We start from the raw sequence: 22,263 nt of genomic DNA, 5'->3' as shown, positions 1-22,263 counted from the left end.
AACTATCAGCTGGGCGTGGTGGCTCACACCTGTAATCCCAGCACTTTGGGAGGCTGAGATGAGTGAATCATCTGAGGTCAGGAATTCCAGACCAGCCTGGCCAAAATGTAAAACCCTGTCTCTACTTAAAATGCAAAAATTAGCCGGGCATGGTGGCGTGTGCTTGTAATCCCAGCTACTAGAGAGGCTAAGGCAGGAAAATCGCTTGAAAGTGAGAGGCAGAGGTTGCAGTGAGCCGAGATTATGCCACAGCAACCAGCCTGGGCAACGGGGCAAGACTATGTCTCAAAAAAAAAAAGAAACAAACAAAAAACTGTATCTGCTGTTGCTTCATCTCTAGTCCTTGTTGTCCACAAAACTTGAAACTGCTGCTAATGAAAACGGTGAAAAGGAGAAACTGATGTGCATTAAATATTTGGCACCTGGCTCATCTTTATTTTTGTAATTTTTATGTTCTTTTGTGTCTAATTTTAGGTGGGCATATGCCCACCTAACTACCATTTTCATGTTTGTTTCTATATTAACTGTAATAAACTTTCTCTTGGTAACTTTTATTCTCAGGCTCTACCTTCTTTAGGATTCATTCCCAACTCCATTCTGGGTCCTTAGGAATCTTAATCTAATTGAAGTGGTAAAGCAAGAAATAATCTTTTAAGTTTTGCCATATGATTCATGTGGCCCTTGGTTAGCATATTTTTAAAAATATTTCAAATATCCTTTTATTTTTACTTTACTTATTTATTTATTTAATTTTTACTTGAGACAGAGTTTTACTCTGTCACCCAAGCTAGAGACAGGGTTTTTACCATGTTGCCCAGGCTGGTATCAAACTCCTGGACTCAAGCAATCCACCTACCTTGGCTTCCCAAAGTGCTGGGATTACAGGCATGAGCCACTGCACCTGGCCTATTTCAACTTTATATAGCAGCAGTTTTCAAGCATACTCCAAAGAAAACAGTATAACGAACCATCCTTTGCCCATCACCAAGCTTCAATAATTATCAACATAAGGACTTTTAAAAAAAAAATGTATTTACAGGCCAGGCATGGTGGCTCACACCTGTAATCCCAGCACTTTGCGGGGCTGAGGCAGGTGGATCACCTGATGTCAAGAGTTCATGACCAGCCTGGCCAACATAGTCAAACCTCCCCCACCCCCGTCTCTACTAAAAGTGCAAAAATTAGCCATGCATGGTGGTGTGTGCCTGTAGTCCCAGCTACTCAGGGGGCTGAGACAGGAGAATGGCTTAAATCTGGGAGGCAGAGATTGCAGTGAGCTGAAATCACGCCACTGCACTCCAGCCTGGATGACAGTGAGACTCTTCTCAAAAAAAAAAAAAAAGTATTTACAATATCATCACAAGGACTCTTTAATCATTAGGATTCAGTCACTTTCAGGTAACGCAGTAGCTTAGTACTAATGGCAAGTTGTTGGGATGAAAATTTGTTTTTAGGAAAAGGGAAGGGATGTACATCTAGAGAGCTTAGAATTAAATCATCACCCTAATTTTTAAAAAATGAACTCTTAGCCAATACTCCTTACCAGAAAAACATTTAACCCATCTTTTTAACTGTGGCTGTGTATCAACTGCCTTGTCATGCTTAATCCGCAACCAACTAAGAAGAAAAAAAAATTAAAAGCATATCATTTTCATGAGCACATATTATAAAACAGCAATCCTATTTGTGTATTTTTTTGTTTAATATATTCAGTAAATGCCCAGTATTAATAGTGACATATAAAAAGAATTGTACCTACCAAATGAATTACTTTATTTTTATTCCTTTCAGCTGCGTCCTCCTCAACCTGCAGTTTACTTGTTTGTTTTAGATGTGTCTCATAATGCAGTGGAAGCTGGATATATGACAATTTTGTGCCAGTCACTCTTAGAAAATTTAGACAAGTAAGTATTTTTAATTCATACTATACGTGTGTGTGTATATATATATACATATATAAATGTATATAAATATGAAGTGTTAGCAGTTTGTGGGGTTGGTTTTTATTAAGTTTGGTTATATTTCTCTATCAGCTAAAAAGAGTACTACTTATGTACCATAGAATAAGGATCCTGACACTCGAGTTACGATTTATGACTTGTTATCTGACTTATAAAATAAAAGTCTAATATTTAGTCAGGAATTTAGATCTCATCTAACTGTCTGACTTAGCCAATCTCAGCACAGGGGCCAGAAAACTTGAGTTAGCCAGGATATCGGGAATCTGGATGAGACTATCAGAAAGACAAAAGATAACATGTTGGTGAGGACGTGGAGAAAAGGGAAACTGTGTACTTTGGGGAATGTAAATTAGGACAGCTATTATGGAAAACAGTATAAAGGTCCCTCAGAAAATTAAAAACAATAATCATATGATCCAGCAAACCCACTACTTGAAATATATCCAAAGAGAATAAAATCAGTGTGCGGAAGATATATCCGCACTCTCATGTTTATTGCAGCATTATTCACAAGAGCCAAGATACATAATCAGACTGAGTATCCATCAACAGATGGATGTATAAAGAAACCGTGGTATATGTACACAGTGGAATACTATTCAGCCTTTAAAAAGAAGAAAATTTTTCTCATTTGTGATACCATGGGTAAACCTGGAGGTCATCACATTAAGCGAAATAAAAACAAATATTGTGTGTTCTCAATGGGGACTAAAAAGGTAAATCTCATAAACGTCAAGAGTACAGTGTTTGTTACCAGGAATTAGGGTGATGGTCATGGGGTGGGAGGTTCCGAGAGATGCTAGTCAAAGTGTAAAACAAAGGAGGAATAAGTTCAAGAGATCTGTTGTACAACATGGTGACTATAGTTAATGGCGATATATTGTATTCTTGGGAAAATGCAAGAGATTAGAATTGTTGTGTTCTCACTACAAAAATAATTACTTTGTGAGGCAATGCCTATGTTCATAGCTAGATTTAGCCATTCTACTGTGTGTGTGTGTGTGTGTGTGTGTGTGTGTGTGTGTGTATTTCAAAACACCATGTTGTACATGACAGATACACACATTGTTTTCTGTCAGTTTAAATAAAATTTAAAAAGATAAAAAGGATTTTTTTTTAAAAAAAGAATCTGGATGAGAGAAATCTGGCTGTAATTTATGCCTGAGCAAGGAATTTTTTTCACAAACTTGTTTTAATTGCATTGATGACAGAATGAGCTGGTTAAAGGGAAGGAGGGAACTCATTTTGTGCTAAATATGTTAGGAAGCCAGAAACTAAGCATTTTATTTGTTTATTTATTTTTTGAGATAGAGTCTCGCTCTGTCACCCAGGCTGGAGTGCATTGGCATGATCTCAGCTCACTGCAACCTCTGCCTTAGGGTTCAAGCAATTCTCTTGCCTCAGCCTCCCAAGTAGCTGGGGTTACAGGTGCCCACCACCACACCTGGCTAAGAAATTTGGCACATTAATAATGATCCAGATTATGGAAATGGAAATAGCAAGTATAGCGTATATGGCTTATACCTGGCTCTAATTCCCTCCTCTGTGTCTACCAAGATTGGTCATGAAGGAGCCCCTCATCTAGCTATAAAAATGAACCTTCCAAATCTCTGGAAAATATGATTGTTTCCACATTTCTGTTTTACTCTTAACACCCACAAGCGCTGTGACTTAAGATTGTTAGTAAGAGTGGTTCACCATTGCAGCGGTTCCTAACGTGTGGAAGTGCGGGGGTGGTTATATGTGAATACTTTGTCCCAAGAACTTTGGTGATTCCAAAAGGTTCTCCTCTATCTTCCATTTGAGCTTGAAGAGTCCTTGCCCAGTTGAGTACCACTTCTAGTCACCATAGTCTGCATATCACTGATCTTGGCCTCAAAGGAAACTGATAACATTAAGATGTTTCAGATTTTAAAAATTCAGAGATATTGAGAGATTTGCTTTTAGTGTTTGTTACTAAGAGTTTTCATGTTTTTTTGTTTTTGAGACAGAGTTTTGCTCTTGTTGCCCAGGCTGGAGTGCAATAGCGCGATCGTGATCTCGGCTCATCACAACCTCTGCCTCCTGGGTTCAAGTGGTTCTTCTGCCTCAGCCTACCAAGTAGCTGGGACTTCAGGCATGAGCCACCGCACCTGGCTAATATTGTATTTTTAATAGAGACAGGGTTTCTCCATGTTGGTCAGGCTAGTCTCAAAACTCCCGACCTCAGGTGATCTGCCCGCCTCAGCCTCCCAAAGTACTAGGATTACAGGCATGAGCACCACACCTGGCCACAGTTTTCATGTGTTAATCCTTGGTTGAAGTATTTGCCCCTGCTTTACTCACAAGTGCTTACTTCAAAAATAGCTTTAACAGTGAGTGGCAATGGAAGACTACTCTACGGAGATGATTGGTTGGGTTGTTGTTGGTTTGTTGTTGATATTTTTGTCTTTTTTTTTTGAGACAGAGTCTCGCTTTGTCACCAGGCTGGAGGGCAGTGGTGTGATCTCGGCTCACTTCTACCTACTCCTCCCAGGTTCAAGTGATTCTTCTGTCTCAGCCTCCTGAGTAGCTGGGACTACAGGTGCACACCACCATGCCCAGCTAATTTTTGTATTTTTAGTAGAGATGGGGTTTTACCATGTTAGCCAGGATGGTCTCAATCTCTTGACCTTGTGATCCGCCCACCTCGGCCTCCCAAAGTGCTGGGATTACAGGTGTGAGCCACCTTGCCCGGCCCTTTTTTTTTTTTTTTTTTTTTTTTTTTTAAAACAGAGGCTTGCTCTGTTTCCCAGGCTGGAGTGCAGTGTTGTGATCTCTGCCCACTGCAGCCTTGACTTCCCAAGCTCAAGTGATCCTCTCACCTCAGCCTCCTGAGTAGCTGAGACTATAGGTGCACACCATCACACCCAGCTAATTTTTGTATTTTTAGTAGAGACGGGGTTTTGCCATGTTTTGCAGACTGATCTCGAACTCCTGAGCTCAAGTGGTCCACCCAGCTTGACCTCCCAAAGTGCTGGGATTGCAGGTGTGAGCCACTGCACCTGGCCTGTTTTCATCTTTAAATACCAAGTTTTAATCCCCCAAGAGGATACACCATTCTTGGAGGTACTATAATACCAGGTTGATGTATGGAGTGGATGGAGCAAGCTCCTGTTCCGTCACTGTGCTCCAGAAATCCGTTTAATCTGTTAGCCTTGTAATGAAAAGTATGATATAGGAGCCACACTGACAGAGGTGATTGACAACTTGTAAATTAAATAGACTTTGCAAAAGCAAAAGTATAAAACTGGGAATGGAAAATGTTTTTAAAAATTATTTCTATTTGATTACAGTGGAAAATAGAAGCACTTGGAAAGTAAAAGAAAAAAGTTATAGAATAGCAACAAATATATTAAGATGTTTTTGGAAAGGGCTGTAGAAACTTCTTTGAGAAAGAAGAGTTTGATGCTGGAGCAGTTTCAGATCAACTCTATATATTTGTAGCTTGGGATAGGTCCGTAGTCTCTTCTAACCAGTAACAAATGACCCCACCCCTCAGTGATCTTAGAATTCTCACAGTAGTGAAGATTAGTCTGTGGAAACATCATAAATATTGCCCATATTGGTAAGCTGAACATCCACATAACTTGTTGCATTCTATTTTCTGAAAATTCTCTTGACCTACCTTGCAGACTGTATCTGAATTACCTTGTCCACCATCCATAGCAGTAATAATGTTTCTTGCTTTGTTGCATGTTCTATTTTGGCATCCTGTAATAACCAAAAATATTTTAAAGGCATTGCTAAAACAGTAAATTAGTTGGTGGTACTAAGTAATATACTTCTGTAAGATGAAGCATCTATCTTATTAAGAAAGCTTTACAGGCAATGAAATGGTAATTTATTCTTTTATACTGCGGCATCGACTTTTGAAAACTGAGCTCTAACAACATTTTTAAAGATTAATGATAGATGAAATGTTTCAGTGTTCATAAGTGTGGGTTTTGTTTAAAATTTCACACATTAAAATCTGATTTGCAATTATATTCAATGTTTTCTTGGAAAGTACTCATTTGTCATTCTGCCTTTAAAATGCTTAAGCAAGATACACTATTGTTCTAATATTGGAACTGGAAATATGAGTAAGTTTTCCCTTTGGTCATCTTCTCTGATATATATTTGTTTAGATAGGGATAATTTTTCTGTCCCCTATAAAAAAGCATATGTGTAATTATCCTTAGACTTAAATTACTATTTCATTATTTTCTGAAATGAAATATGTTACTGAGCACTTTGAATTTAAAATTGTCATTTTTTTTCTTTAGGCTTCCTGGAGATTCACGAACAAGAATAGGATTCATGACCTTTGATAGCACTATTCATTTCTACAATTTACAAGAAGGATTATCACAGCCTCAAATGTTGATTGTGTCTGATATAGATGGTAAGCAGTCAGTAAAAGAAAAGTCTTTGTAACTACAGACTTTGAAATGGGGGCTACTTTATTTGCTATATACTGTGAGGATAATGTCATACACTTTAGTATTTTTTCAAAATAATTGTTTTTCTGGAAATACTTGATTCTAAGTTATTTACACCTGTGTATTTATTGCAATTACATATGTATAATATATACAGAGTATGTGTGTTTAATAAAGCAATATTATGGTACACGTTACATGTATGACCTGATAAAAACCAAGATTTTCAATGTATTCTTTTGACTTGATTTGTTGATTAAAATATATGTTTTCCCTATAGATGTTTTTCTACCTACACCGGATAGTTTACTTGTGAATCTATATGAAAGTAAAGAGGTAAGATCGATTTATTTTCTTAAAGCATAAAAATATTTATATTTCGACTGGTAACTAAAATGTTTAACATTTGTTTACGTGCTATATTAATAGTACAAATAATAGACAATGTAAGTGTCATATCTATTGACCCCTCAGTTTCAGTCCCCAGAAATACAGTGACACATGATATACTATGGAATGTTTTAAAAGATTATTCCTTTGCTTTCTCAGTAACTCAACTTTTCATCTTTGTTTTCCTAGCTTATAAAAGACTTACTGAATGCATTACCAAATATGTTCACCAATACAAGAGAAACACACAGTGCCCTTGGTCCTGCGCTTCAGGCTGCCTTTAAATTAATGTCTCCAACAGGTGGCCGTGTGTCTGTATTTCAAACACAATTACCTTCCTTGGGTGCAGGACTTCTGCAATCCAGAGAAGATCCTAATCAGAGATCGAGTACAAAGGTATTTTATATTTAGTTTTTTGTCGTATTCAAGATTGTGTAATTATTTATTAGTCTACTTTTTTTTTAACTTTTCTACTTCATTAATAATAAATTAACAAGAGAGTTTTTAGCTCAAATTATATTTTTGTTTTTGTGTCACAGAATATTCTTTTTATTACTTTGTAAGTCATAGAAATTTAGAAATCATTTAGTCTAATCGTTTCATTTTATAGATGAGGAAGTAGAGTATCTATCTAAAGGTTAAATAACTATTTAATGGTAAAAATGTGACTTGATTTTCTGACTCCAGTGTTCTTTTCTATTACTCAAGTGGTAAAACTTAGTAAATGTGAGCTATTGTAATTCAACATGCTCATACTAATAAATTTTGTGATTATAAAGATAACATAGATCATTGTATATAATGATCTTGGAAAGTGGAGAAAAGCATAAATCATCAGTAATCTAACAAGATAATAGCATTTAGTTATATAAACATACAAATAAGCATAATTGGGCATCATACATGCATATATATATATATATATTTTTTTTTAAACTGGCCTTTTTCATTGGAGAATATATTGTGAGTGTTCTCTGAAGTCACAGAGAAAGTAAATACGAAAGTAATCAATTAATTGATTGCTTTTCAGCCATTGAATAGTTTGTCTTCGGTATTTTTTTTCTTTTATTTTTTAAAAGTAGAGACAAGATCTTGCTGTGTTCCCTAGGCTGGCCTCAAACTGCTGAGATCAAGCAATCCTCCTGCCTCAGCCCTCCAGAGTGCTGTGATTACAGTTACGAGCCAGACCTGTATTTGCACTACTTTTTAAAAAGGGCTGGGTGTGGTGGCATCTGCCTGTAATGTTAGCTACTCAAGAGGCCGAGGCTAGAGGATCATTTGAGCTTAGGAGTTCTAAACCAGCTTGGGCAATGTAACAAGACCCCATCTCAAAAAATAACAGTAATGGCCAGGTGCAGTGGCTCACACCTGTAATCTCAGCACTTTGGGACGCCAGGGAGGGTGGATCACTTGAGTCTGGGAGTTTAAGAACAGCATGGCCAATATTGCAAAACCCCGTCTCTACTAAAAATACAAAAATTAGCTGGGTGCAGTGGTGCATACCTGTAATCCCAGCTAATCGGGTGGCTGAGGCAGGAGATTCTCTTGAACCGGGGAGGCAGAGGTTGCAGTGAGCTGTGATCACTGACACTGCACTCCAGCCTGGGCAACAGAGTGAGACTGTCTGAAAAAAAAAAAAAAAAACCACAGTAATAATAATAATAAAATATTATTTATTTATTATACAAAGCTGAACATTACTTGGGTTTTATGTGAAGATTTGGTCAGGGCATTTTAAAGCCCGTATTTCAAACAAATGAACTAAAATATTCATTTTTCTTTTGTATAAGTTTTGTCTGGCCTCAGTATTTATTTGAGAAAATGTCATAAGTAGTTATAAATATGAATTAAACAGTTTTAATAGTGTCACAAATCTTTAACCACATATCTAGTTTTGCCTTAGGATAAATACCTAGAAGTGAAATTATTCCTAGAAGTGAAATATTTGGGTTAAAGGGCATAATCTTTATTTAAGTTACTAAATAAAGAATGTTTTGTTTATTGGGTTTTTTTAATCAAACTCTCTTCTTAAGGATTCTCATCCTGTAACCACCATTAGTGTTGCTTTTTTATTCTTCACCAATATGCTAGAGAAAAAAGGCACCGTATTTCACTGTTCATAGAAATTGTATTTTTAAATTACATTTGAGAAGGAAGCTAATTTTAAAATAAGTATATTGTTTAAACTCATCAACAAGTGTAGCTGTTATTTAGTTCATTGATACATTAAATTACTGTGGTGTTTTGAACACAGGAAGCTGTTATATATTTACTGAATCCTTTGATAGAGTTTTGTTTGTTTTTTCTCATTTAACTTTCAAAAATATTCTTTATCTATCTGAGACTCTAAAGTTTCAGTATCTGTTCTGGTTTACATACTCCTTCATATCTTTAATTCCTTATATTAGAGTAAGCTCTAATATAATCATCATGCAGTATAATTAAAAGGATTGAAACATTTTGTTAGGAAGTATAGCATGGTGATTAAGAACTTGGAGACACTCTCCCAGTGTCACCTTCTCAACTCAAGTCTTCTCATACCAAAAGAAACACCTTCCCTAATCTTTTACTCTCTTATGTTGTTGTATAACAATTTTTAATAATGGTTAATAGCACTCATTCTGCAACCAGATTTCTTGGGTCTATATTCCAAGATTCACCTCTCAATATCTATGTAATCTTGGTCAAGTTACTTAATCAGTCATTGCCTCAGTTTCTAATCTGTAAAATGTAGATAAAAACCATGTGAGACATGTGTTATGAAAATTAAATTATTTAATTTGTGTGAAACATAATTATTCAATTTGTGTGAAACACCTCAAATAGTGCTGGCACATAGGTGTTTTTTTATGAAGATTAGCTATCATTATTATCATAGGAAACCACCAAATGCCTAGACATTTAAAAAACACCCGAGTTTGATAGGGAGGCAGAGGACATCCTTTTTTTTATTATAAAACATGAAAATATGAGCATAAAAATTTCTAGCTCTTACTTTATGATCTGTTGACTTAGGTGGTACAGCATCTTGGCCCTGCAACTGATTTTTATAAGAAACTTGCATTAGATTGCTCAGGACAGCAGACTGCAGTGGATTTGTTCCTTTTAAGTTCACAATATTCTGATCTTGCTTCTCTAGGTAAGGAGAGTCATCATGTGTACATTTGTTTAAATAAACACGTTTGGTACATAATTAAATCTAAACTCCTCAGTAAGTGTTCTCAATATTTTAGGAAGAAAGGCATGTGCATTAGATAGATAATATCTATGAAGATTACCAGTAAACTTTAAAGCACTATACAAATATAAAATGTCACTAGTATTTTGTCTATATAGCATGATTCTCTTACCATTCTGCTCAACAGTAAACTTTATCGTATATTTTATAGATGTTACTATTTTCTCAGATTTATATGTTCTTATTTTGTTGGCTTAGGTTTTCTCATGACTTAGATTTCTTCATAATATATAATCTGTAGAATCTGTACTACTCTCAGACAAGTAGAATATTATTTCTGTAGCTAATACCTTTTGTATTTTTCTCTAAAGCTTGCATGTCCAAGTATTCTGCAGGGTGCATCTATTATTATCCATCATTTCACTCTACTCACAATCCTTCACAAGCAGAAAAGTTACAAAAAGACCTAAAACGGTATCTCACAAGAAAAATTGGATTTGAAGCTGTTATGAGAATAAGGTGTACTAAAGGTATGAAGCTGTAAAAATTATGCTTTATATTAAAGACTTGTATCAAAGTCAGTGAGCATTCCAAGTATTGACTGCCTCTGACTGTTCATTATGGAAGACTGTTTGATCTGGTTAGCCATACCATGTTTTAAATAGATATAGTTATTGAATAATCCTTGCCCAATTTTTAACAATAGCTTGAATAAGTAGACAAAAGTAATGTTTGGTTTACTCAGAAGAACCTAAGAGAAAGCCTACATTAGAAATGATTTTAGAAAGAGAATTAAGAGGAATAGGGAAGTCAAATTAAGGCTCTTTGCCTTCATGATCATTTAATATATGCTTCCTTGGTTTTATGTGAATACTTATTTAATCCTTTATTTTACCTTTATATAACATGCACTGGTTTTTTGAATTAATGTTTTAGTAACTCTGCCTACACTTGAAACTTACTCCCCAGTTATCCTTTTGATTCAAAATCACGAACATCTTTGACTTTAACTTTAGCTTGTGGTGAAGATACTATTGTTAACTTCATTTTTTATATCATTTTCTTCTTTTTAGGTCTTTCCATGCACACTTTTCATGGTAACTTCTTTGTCCGTTCTACTGATTTGTTATCCCTTGCCAACATCAATCCTGACGCTGGATTTGCGGTGCAGTTGTCAATTGAAGAAAGTTTAACAGATACTTCCTTAGTGTGTTTTCAGACAGCCCTGTTATATACATCAAGCAAAGGTAATGTTAACAGAAATGAAATAAAGCATGCAGCAGTAATTCTTCCCTCCTTTCTCATGGCCTTTAGTGGAGTGGGGGAAAAGAATGAATACACAGTGGGAAGTAATGGAATTTGCATTAGTTAATCAAATATATGTTGTTATTTTCTTTTTTTAACTCCTATTTTGAATCTGTAGTATACTGTTTTTAATTTATGGAAGACTTAAATTCATAGAATCTTGTTTCAAAACAATGCCAAATCCAGCTGTGCCATTCTTTGTAATATTTTTTGCCCCATAAAGTAAAAAACTGCTTAGCAATTAAGGCCTTCATTTGTTATTTGACAATCTAAGTTTTCTGATACTTTACTCTTTGGGATATAATTTAGAATGAGTGATGTTAAAGTAAAAACTAGAACCTAATATTCATCTATATACAAAGTATAGCATATGTTCATACTCTGCAGATTTAGAGAGTATTCAATTTTCTTTAAAAAACATTAATTGTAAAACTTTGTTTTTACATTGCAAAATCCTGTTGGTGATATAATCTAGCCAAAACAATAACTTGAATAAAAATTTGATTTGTAGCCAGGTTCAGTGGCTCACGCCTGTAATTCCAGCACTTTGAGAGGCCGAGGCAGGCAGATTTCCTGAGGTCAGGAGCTTGAGACCAGCCTGGCCAACATAGTGAAACCCCATCTCTACTAAAAATACAAAGATTAGCCGGGCATGGTGGCAGGCGCCTGTAATCCCAGCTACTCGGGAGGCTGAGGCAGGAGAATCACTTCAACCTGGGAGGCGGAGGTTGCAGTGAGCTGAGATTGCGCCATTGCGCTTCTGCCTGGGCAACAGAGTGAGACTCTGTCTCAAAAAAAAAATCGACTTCTTTACTCTGCTTTATTTCCTTTTTGATCTAATGTATTTTCAATGACTTTTCTTTTAGGTGAGCGGAGAATTAGAGTACATACACTTTGTTTGCCAGTAGTAAATTCACTAGCAGATGTATATGCAGGAGTGGATGTACAAGCCGCCATCTGCCTTCTGGCAAACATGGGTGAGTAAAAAATTGAAGGAACAGGTGAAGTGCATTTTTCTACCTTAGAAACTGAAGCTTGGCCAGGCATGGTGGCTCACACCTGTAATCCCAGCACTTTGGGTGGCCGAAGCTGGCAGATCACAAGGTCAGGAGTGGAGTTTGAGACCAGCCTGGCCAACATGGTGAAACCTCGTCTCTATTAAAAATACAAAAAATTAGCCAGGCATGGTAGTGTGTTCCTATAATACCAGCTACTCGGGAGGCTGAGACAGGAGAATTGCTTGAACCTGGGAGGTGGAGGTTGCAGTGTGCCGAGACCATGCCATTGCACTATAGCCTGGGCAACAGAGCAAGACTCTGTCTCAAAAAAAAAAAAAAAACTGAAGTTAGGGTTTTCTCTTATTTAAAAAGTGTATAATTTACATTTTTATTTACTGCAATATTAGTCTTTATATTTGTTTGCTTCTTAACTTTCAGAATCTTTGGGGGAATTCATAATCTCTAAAAATATGGTTAAAAACTGAAATGTCAGCCTGGTGTAGTGGCTCACGCCTGTAATCCAAACACTTTGGAGGCCAAGGCAGGCGGATCACCTGAGGTCGGGAGTTCAAGACCAGCCTGACCAACATGGTGAAACCCCGTCTTTAAAAAAAATAAAAAATAAACTGAAATGTCCTTTAAATAATTTATGCAGAAACCATGGTACACTCATATAGTAGAATATAAGTCAGTAGTAAAAAGGAATGAACTGTGAATACTTGAACAAACACAGCTGCCTCTCAAAGACATTGTGCTGAATGAAAGAAGCTAGACTTGAAAAGCTGCATAAGGCCCAATGCAGTGGCTCACGTCTGTAATCCTAGCACTTTGGGAGGCCAAGGTGGGCAGATCACCTAAGGTCAGGAGTTTGAGACCAGCCTGACCAATGGGATGAAATCCCATCTCTACTAAAATGCAAAAATTAGCCGGGCATGGTAGCAGGCACCAGTAGTCCCAGCTACTCATTGCTTGAACCTGGAAGGTGGAGGTTGCAGTGAGCCGAGATCATGGCATTGCACTCCAGCCTGGGCGACAGAGTGAGACTCAATCTCAAGAAAAATGAAAAAAAAACAAAAACAAAAACAAAAAACTGCATAGGCCAGTTTTGGTGGCTCATGCCTGTAATCCCAGTACTTTGGGAAGCCGAGTTGGGTGGATCACTTGAGGTCAGAAGTTGGAGACCAGCCTGGCCAACATGGTAAAACCCTATCTCTCCCAAAAATACAAGAAAAAAATTAGCTGAGTGTGGTGCTGCATGCCTATAATCCCAACTACTTGGGAAGTTGAGGCAGGAGAATCCCTTGAATCCAGGAGACGGAGGTTGCAGTGAGCCGAGGACAAACCACCATATTCCTGCCTAAGTGACAGAGCAAGACTTCTGTCTTAAAAAAAAGAAAAAAAGCTGCCTACAAATGATTTCATTTATATGACATTCAAGAAAAGGGAAAATTATCAAATAGAGTCTCATCAGGGTTGAGGCTATAGGAGGGTTTTACTGCAAAGGGGCAGTATAGGGGCATAATTTTGGGGTGATGGAACTGTTGTGTATCCTGATTGTGGTAGAGATTACATAGCTATGCGTTTGATGCATAACCACTATAGAACTGTACTGAAATTAATTTTACTATATGTAAGTCTGAGAAAATCCTTTTGAGAATTAACATAGCACTTAAATGTTTTCTTTCTTTCTTTCTTTCTTTCTTTTTTTTTAAATAAAGATGGGGTTTCACCATGACGGCCAGGCTGGTCTTGAACTCCTGACCTCAGGTGATCCACCCACTCGGCCTCCCAAAGTGCTAGGATTACAGGCATGAGCCACCGCGCCCGGCCTCTTTTTTTTTTTTTCCTAAGACGGAGTTTTGCTCTTATTGCCCAGGCTGGAGTGCAGTGGCGAGATTTCGGCTCACTGCAACCTCTGCCTGCCGGGTTCAAGCAATTCTCCTGCCTCAGCCTCCTGAGTAGCTGGGATTACAGGCATGCACCACCAGGCCTGGCTAATTTTGTATTTTTAGTAGAGACAGGGTCTCACCCTATTGACTAGGCTGGTCTTGAACTCCTGGCCTCAGGTGATCCACCCGCCTTGGCCTCCCAAAGTGCTGGTATTACAGGCATGAGCCACTGTGCCCAGCCAGCACTTAATGTTTTCAGTGAATTAGCCTTATAGATGAATTCAGACATGAAACAAGCTTTGCTATTTTCCACGTAATCCTAGAAAAAGATGGTCATTAATATTAATTTGGGGAAAATTATAATAGCATTTACTAAAGGATCCAAATTTTTTTTAAATAACAGAAGTATTTAATCAGGCTGAGTGTGGTGGCTCATGCCTGTAATCCGAGCACTTTGGGAGGCTGAAGCAGGTGGATCGGATAACTTGCCCACAGGAGTTCAAGACCAGCCTGGTCAATAGGGTGAGACCCTGTCTCTACTAAAAATACAAAAATTAGCCAGGCATGGTGGTACACACCTGTGGTCCAAGCTACTTAGGAGGCTGAGGCAGGAGAATCTGTTGAACTCAGGATGTGGAGGCTGCAATGAGCTGAGATCGCACTCCAGCTTGGGCAACAGAGGGAGACTCTGTCTTGGAAAAGAAAAATGATTTAATTAGATTATCTTAAATATTTAATTAAAATCAGAGACTTGTATATCAGATTTTCAATGAGCTGAGATCGTACCACTGTACTCCAGCTTGGGCAACAGGGAGACTCTGTCTCAGAAAAAAAAAGAAGGATTTAATCAGATTATTTAAAATATTTAACTAAAATCAGAGACTTGTATATCAGATTTTCTTTTATTTTTAAATTTTAACTTTTGTTTTTGATTCAAGGGGTACATATGTAGGTTCATTTTGATGGGCTCAGTTGTACCCCAAACCTCAAGATCCAAATTTTTAAAGTATAATTTTATATGTAGATTTTGAATTAATTATGCCATAACCAGTTGTTTTTCAATATAATTTTATTTTTAGTGCTTGGGCGTGTGTGTGTGTGTGTGTGTGTGTGTGTGTGTGTGTGTGTGTGTATGTTATCCCTATTTTAATAGAATATATTACTGGAGAAAAACAAGTCTCATTACCTATCTCTTCAATGGCTACATGAAAACCTGTCTTCATTTTTCCCTTTCAAAAAATTTGTTGATTTGGAATGCTTTACAAAAATTGTAGAGGATCACAAGGTATAACTCAGATTGTAGAATTTACACTGGTTGGGCAGAAAAAATGATACATGTGACTTGGTGTTTGAGTAATGGACACCTTCCCAAGGCTTTTTCAAAAGTAAATGAAAAATATGCATTTCACCAGTATCGATAGTGGCTACATGTTTTTTGGGTTTATTTTGTTTTTAGACAGGGTCCTGTTCTGTCGCCCATGCTGGAGTGCAGTGGTACAATCACAGGTCACTGCAGCTTCGACCTCCCAGGCTCAAGTAATCCTCCTACTTCAGCCTCCCAAATAGCTGGGACTACAGGCACATGCTACCATGCCCAGCTAATTGTTTTTACTTTTTGTAGAGATAAAGTCTCCTGTGTTGCCTAATCTGTTGTTGAACTCCTGGGCTCAAGTGATTCTCCCACCTTGGCCTCCCAAAGTGCTGGGATTATAGGCATGAGCCACCATATGCAGCCTGGCTAAATAGACTTAAGAGATTAAAACAAAAATGTCCAAAAGAATCTAGATTCGTTCTGATTGTCTGATTTATTTCAGAAAAAAAAAAAATTGTATAAGAACACACTTGAAATGAGGGAGCAGATGAAATGCATTTTTTCATCCAAAAAACTTAGCTAAATTTTGTTTCTTAAATGATGCAAATAAATTTTCTCCCTTATAGTGCCCATTGGATTCTAATGGTTAAAATATCTTTTATTTCGGTTGCTTTATAGCTGTGGATCGGTCCATTTCATCAAGTCTATCAGATGCACGAGATGCCTTAGTGAATGCTGTAGTGGACTCATTGTCTGCATATGGCTCAACTGTCTCAAATGTACAGCACTCTGCGTTGATGGCGCCCAGCTCCCTCAAGTTGTTTCCTCTCTATGTTTTGGCCCTTCTCAAACAGGTCGCTTTCTATACATTGCTGTCTTTAATAATGTATTTTAAAATTCTCAGATACGTATATGAAGAAAGGAAATCTACGTTGTTTTTTAATACTTAACTAGAGGCTTATTCACTTTAACATTGAAAGAGTTTTGAAGAATAGAAAAAGATCAATGGGGCTGGGCGTGGTGGCTCATGCCTGTAATCCCAGCATTTTGGGAGGCCGAGGCAAGCGGATTGCCTGACTGAGGTCAGGAGTTCGAGAACAGCCTGGCCAACATAGTGAATCCCCATCTCTATTAAAAATACAAAAATTAGCTGGGCGTGGTTGTGTGTGCTTGTAATCCCAGCTACTCAGGAGCCTGAGGCAGGAGAATCGCTTGAATCTAGGAGGTGGAGGTTGCAGTGAGCCAGGATCATGTCACTGCACTCCAGTCTAAGCGACAGAGCGAGACTCCATCTCAAAAAAAAAGAAAAAAAAATCAGTGGAAAATGAAGGTATACAAATACATGATGACTTTAGTGAAACCATATTCTCACTTTCTTTAATATGTGTGAGCAGTTTGCATAATGGTGCAGTCATAGCTCACTCTTAATGTCCTTCTGGAAAGAGATTCTAAGGACAGAATCTAATACTTATCAAGAATCTTTCCATGTTTCTGGCACCGCGTCAGTGCTTCATTTTATTTAATCCTTTCAACAACCTAACAAGGTATTATTTTTCCTGTTTTTCTCATGATGACAATGTAGCTCAGAAGAGCTAAGTAGCTTGCTCCAGCCTCACAAACCTATTAAATGTCACAGCTGAGAATTAAATCAAGGTCTGTCTGATTTAAAGGCCATGCTTTTTCCATAACTGATAGTGTATAATTGTTTTAATATCCATCCACCATGTTTGTATTTTACTTGAAAATGTTTGTCTTTTTCCTTGTAGAAAGCATTTAGAACGGGTACAAGCACACGCCTGGACGATCGTGTATACGCCATGTGTCAGATAAAGTCTCAGCCACTTGTTCATCTGATGAAAATGATTCATCCCAATTTATACAGGATAGACAGATTGACAGATGAGGTATGCATTTTAGTGCATTTGAAATTTTTAAATTTGAATATATTTGAGTGTCTTGATTCTATAGCTAAGATGATAATATACTATCAACTGGTTTTTCTTTTTAACTCTTTTCCTCCTTGTGGTAGTAATACATTAAATAAGGACACTGTGGATCTGATTGAATGGCAGGACTCTCAGATACCATTAGTAGTTTGGAATTTTTAAAAATAGTTTCGGGCTGGGTGCGGTGGCTCACGCCTGTAATCCCAGCACTTTGGGAGGCCGAGGCGGGTGGATCACGAGGTCAAGAGATGGAGACCATCCTGGTCAACGTGGTGAAACCCCGTCTCTACTAAAAATACAAAAAATTAGCTGGGCATGGTGGTGCGTGCCTGTAATCCCAGCTACTCAGGAGGCTGAGGCAGGAGAATTGCCTGAACCCAGGAGGCGGAGGTTGCGGTGAGCCGAGATCGCGCCATTGCACTCCCGCCTGGGTAACAAAGAGCGAAACTCTGTCTCAAAAAAAAAAAAAAAATAGTTTCATATCAGAAGTAATTTATCCTGTAGGTTTGGTTATAATGTGTATTACAAAGCTAATTTGTAGAGTGAACATTTCCATTTATATTTTGTAGATATTGACTGCTTCAATTTTTTTTTTTTTTTTAAAGACAGTCTTCTGTCAACCAAGCTGGAGTACAGTGGTGTAATCTCGGCTCACTGCAACCTCTGCCTCCTGGGTTCAAGCAATTCTGCCTCAGGCTCCTGAGTAGCTGGGATTACAGGCCCATATTGCCATGCCTGGCTAATTTTTATATTTTAAGTAGAGACAGTTTCACCATGTTGGCCAGGCTGGTCTCGAACTATTGACCAGGCTGTTCTCGAACTCTTGACCTCAAGTGAGGTCATCTCGGCCTCCCAAAGTGCTAGGTTTACAGGTGTGAGCCACCACACGCAGCCGATATTGACTGCTTCTGATAAGATCAGTTGCAGTTTTGATTATATAGTAAACCAAATCTGATATCCAATAATAATTTTAATATGCAAATATGTGGTGTCTTTTATCTTCCTTGTGTGAAAGCTATATTCTTTGGAATTAGTATTAATTCCAAACATAATGAATGTTGCCAAAGAAATGTAAAAAAGTAGCTGGCTATGCAACAGAGTCAATAGTCACACGTGTAATATATTCTGACCCCACCCTAAAAGGGAAGGGAATGTGACAGATCATTTTATGTATTCATGTTTTTACATTTTAAATTTGAATACAGTTGAGTGTCTTGATTCTACAACCAAGGTGGAAGAATAAAATCAGTATTTTTTGCATCATACAAAACTCCCAAGTGTTATTTTCCAGTGCTTCATAAAGGGTTAGTGACCATTAGCTCCCAAACTGTGATGATAGTAATGTAATCTTATGCACATTCTGTCTTTTTCTTTTCAGGGTGCAATACATGTTAATGACAGGGTTGTACCACAGCCACCTCTTCAAAAATTGTCTGCAGAGAAGCTGACAAGAGAAGGTGCTTTCCTTATGGACTGTGGCTCTGTAAGCAACCTCTTCTGGCAAACCTTAACACTGTTTGAGCTAACAAAAAAAAAAGAAATACTTATAGGGTCCAGCTGTTATCACAGAAGCAGGCAGTGAAAAGTGAATTAGGATTAGGAGCTGAAATTGGTAACTGACACTAGAGGTTAATTTACTTAAACTTTTCTATTTGGATTTCATTTTATATTGATGTTATTGATATTTGTATTGATAGTACTGATAGAGTAATATATTTTAATATGTATTGTTTACTGTCATGAATTATACATACTTGATGAAGAGAACTCATGAGGTAAATTCCTGTCTTCAGGGAATTTTCATCTAAAGTCTAGAATTTAAAAGTATTTCAAGAGTTTATCTAGTTCAACTTACATTTATTGTCAGAAATCTCATTAATGATTAGGAGTTCAAGAGAAGTCACTGGTCGGGGGTAGTAATTGAAGGGTGTCAGAATGGTTAAGATGGCTTCAAAATGATGCCTTTTGAACAGGAAAAGGATTTGGACAGCCACAGAAGAGGGAGAAATGCATGAGTTAAAATACGCAGACAGTAATTGAAATAGTGGATGGGAAATACCGTGAGTCAATTACACTGATTAAATGATTATATTTCTATTGGGAAAATAAGTACAAAAGGTAAAATATGTTTTATGGGAAGCCTTAACATTTGATCAGAGAAGATGTGAACCACTCTGGATTCTTAGATATAGATTCACAATGTAACAATTACAGATTTCCTTTTTACTCTTATGTTTGTTCCTACCTTATTTGAGGTGATAATTTTGATAAAATTAACTAAAATGTGTTCTCTTAATTATTAGGGAGTTTTAATATGTTGCTTTTTGTTTTTAGGTTTTTTACATTTGGGTTGGGAAAGGCTGTGACAATAACTTCATAGAGAATGTGCTTGGATATCCTAATTTTGCATCAATACCACAGAAAATGGTCAGTAGATTTTTTACACCGTTAACTTTTTGTTTGCTCCGTTTTTATTTTTTAATTGATGTAAAATTCATGTAATATTCATGATTTAAAAATGTACAGTTCAGTGTTTTTAGAATTACACCTCATGTTTTACAACCATTACCACTGTTTAGTTTCAGAACATTAATATCACCCTAAAATGAACACTATATCTCGCAATTCTTCCCTATCCTTGCCAGGCAGCTACTAATCTACTTTGTATCTATGGATTTGCCTATTCTGGATATGTTATATAAATGGCAATATATGGTTTTTGTGTTTGGCTTATTTCACTTTCTGTAATGTTTTTAAGATTCATTCATGTTGCAGCTTATATTAGTAGTTCTTTTTCTTGTTTTGTTTTGTTTTTTTTCTAAACAGGATCTTGCTCTGTCACCCAGACTATGTAGTACAGTGGCTCAATAATGGCTCATTACAGCCTCGACCTCCTGTGCTTAAGTGGTCCTCCCACTTCAGCCTCCTGAGTAGCCAGGACCACAGGAGTGTGCCACCACATCAGGCTGATTTTTTTTATTTTTTTGTAGAGATGGGGTATCCCTGTGTTGCCCAGGCTGGTCTCGAACTCCTGGACTCAAGCAGTTCTCCCACCTTGGCCTCCCAGAGTGCTGGGATTACAGGCATGAGCCAATGTGCCTGGCCAGTTTGTTCTTTTTTATGACTAAAAAATAGTCCATTGTATGGACATACCACATTTTGATCATCCATTCATCCACTGATGGATATTTCAGTTGTTTCTACTTTGAGACTGTTGTGAATAGTGCTACGATGAATGCTTGTGTACAAGTCTTTGTGTGAACATATGTTTTCAGTTCTCTTGGGCATATCACTAGGAGTATAATTACTGGGTCACATAACTCTATGTTTAACTGAGGAACTGCCAAACTGTTTTCCAACAACTTTAACTTTGGATTTAAATTATTTTGCTAATACTAAACATAATTTTTTCAGTAGGATTTTACTGAATGTATGCTAACTAATACCAAGGAAATATGATTCTGAAAACAGATTTGTATAAATTAATTAACTGAAAGGGAAGGCTGACCTACTTTATTGTGTTAGATACTATAAATACGTCCTTTTTCCTGAAATTAATATAAATTCATTGTAATCCTTATTACAATCTCTCATTGTTTTTTTAAAATGTTGACAAATTATCCAAAAGTTCATTGTTAAAACTCAACAAATGAGGATAATAAGAAAATGAAAAGATAATGCCAGCAAAGGGGGAAACGTATGAAAGTAAATTCTCAGTAAAATAGTAACCTCGTTCCACAGCTGGAATGATCTAATACTGTGACACTGGCGTAGTAAACACATCAGTGGGACAGAACAGAGTTCAGAAATAGGTCTAATTAATGAAGGACATAGTGTGGTAAAGATTGCATTTCAAATTACTGTGGGGAAATGGAACATTAGAAAAATAATCTTGGGGCCACTGATTAGTCATTAAGGAAAAAACAAGGCTGGATATTTAACTTATTCCTTATATCCAAATAACTTTCAAATGGACCATACATGTAAACTTAAAAAAGGAAACTCTGCAGATCACTAGAAGAAATATTTGTGAATGTTTATGTTTTTTTATAATATTAAAATGAGTAAGGCCTTTGTAAGTCAGTGATTCAAAAGATCAAAAGCATAAATATAAAACATTTCTATTCAGTAAAAATAAATAAAGCCAAAATACAAACAAAATCTTAAGATTATCTGTAACTCATAGGACTGAAAAAGGGCTAACTTCTCTGTAAAAAATTATCTTACAAATCTTTAAGAAGACCTTCCTTACTTTCTACCTCCTCTAAAGAAAACTGGGTGAAGGATTTTGACAGGCAATTCATAAAGGAAAAATAAAGTAGAGGTCAAATGAAACAATATTTAGCCTCACTCATAATTAGGAAAAAAGTAATGTAGCATTTCTTTCATTTACCAGATTGTCAAAAATTTTTAAATTTGATACTAGGCAATTATGTAGACAGTATGGGGCAGTGGACACTGCCAAGCACTGTTGACTGGAGTATGTAGTACTTACATAACCTTTCTGGAGGGCCATTTGACAATGTCTGCTAAAATCGTGTTCTTTTTCACACAGTCAATTATTCTGCAAAGAATATATCCCATAGATGTATTCATAGAAGTAGGTATATGTACACACATGCTTACAGTATTAAATAATAGCCGTGAATTTATTAAAAAGAATACAGTCTGGGGCACTGTGCTATGCACTTGTGGTCCCAGCTACTTGGGAGGCTAGGAGGCTGAGGCAGGAGGATTGCTTGAGCCCAGAAATTTAAAGCTGTAATGCACTATGACTGCACCCATGTACAGCCATTGCACTCCAGTCTGGGCAACCTAGCAAGACCCCATCTCTTAAAAAAA

General features: G+C 37.0%; 1 protein-coding gene and 1 pseudogene across 3 annotated transcripts in view; one reads left to right on the top strand and one right to left on the bottom strand.

Annotated features, from left to right (window-relative positions):
* Positions 1-22,263, top strand: part of SEC24B (SEC24 homolog B, COPII coat complex component) — a 103,994-nt gene that overhangs the window by 78,649 nt on the left and 3,082 nt on the right. For all 3 annotated transcript variants that reach the window (XM_064384021.1, XM_064384019.1, XM_064384020.1), the window contains 12 exons: positions 1,792-1,904; positions 6,248-6,366; positions 6,684-6,739; positions 6,983-7,189; positions 9,809-9,932; positions 10,343-10,501; positions 11,045-11,218; positions 12,143-12,253; positions 16,154-16,329; positions 17,242-17,379; positions 18,800-18,904; positions 19,756-19,848. In XM_064384021.1, the coding sequence (XP_064240091.1) occupies positions 1,792-1,904; positions 6,248-6,366; positions 6,684-6,739; positions 6,983-7,189; positions 9,809-9,932; positions 10,343-10,501; positions 11,045-11,218; positions 12,143-12,253; positions 16,154-16,329; positions 17,242-17,379; positions 18,800-18,904; positions 19,756-19,848 (1,575 nt within the window). The remainder of the gene's footprint in view (positions 1-1,791; positions 1,905-6,247; positions 6,367-6,683; positions 6,740-6,982; positions 7,190-9,808; positions 9,933-10,342; positions 10,502-11,044; positions 11,219-12,142; positions 12,254-16,153; positions 16,330-17,241; positions 17,380-18,799; positions 18,905-19,755; positions 19,849-22,263) is intronic.
* On the bottom strand, positions 5,027-5,153 carry LOC135277886 (U2 spliceosomal RNA; annotated as a pseudogene).

This window comes from Aotus nancymaae, unplaced genomic scaffold (genome assembly GCF_030222135.1).
Source record: "Aotus nancymaae isolate 86718 unplaced genomic scaffold, 86718_ANA_hifiasm-v0.15.2.pri h1tg000033l, whole genome shotgun sequence".
Classification (NCBI taxonomy): domain Eukaryota; kingdom Metazoa; phylum Chordata; class Mammalia; order Primates; family Aotidae; genus Aotus; species Aotus nancymaae.
The sequence above is the reverse complement of the archived record's forward strand: the minus strand, read 5'-3'. Positions and strand labels throughout refer to the sequence as shown.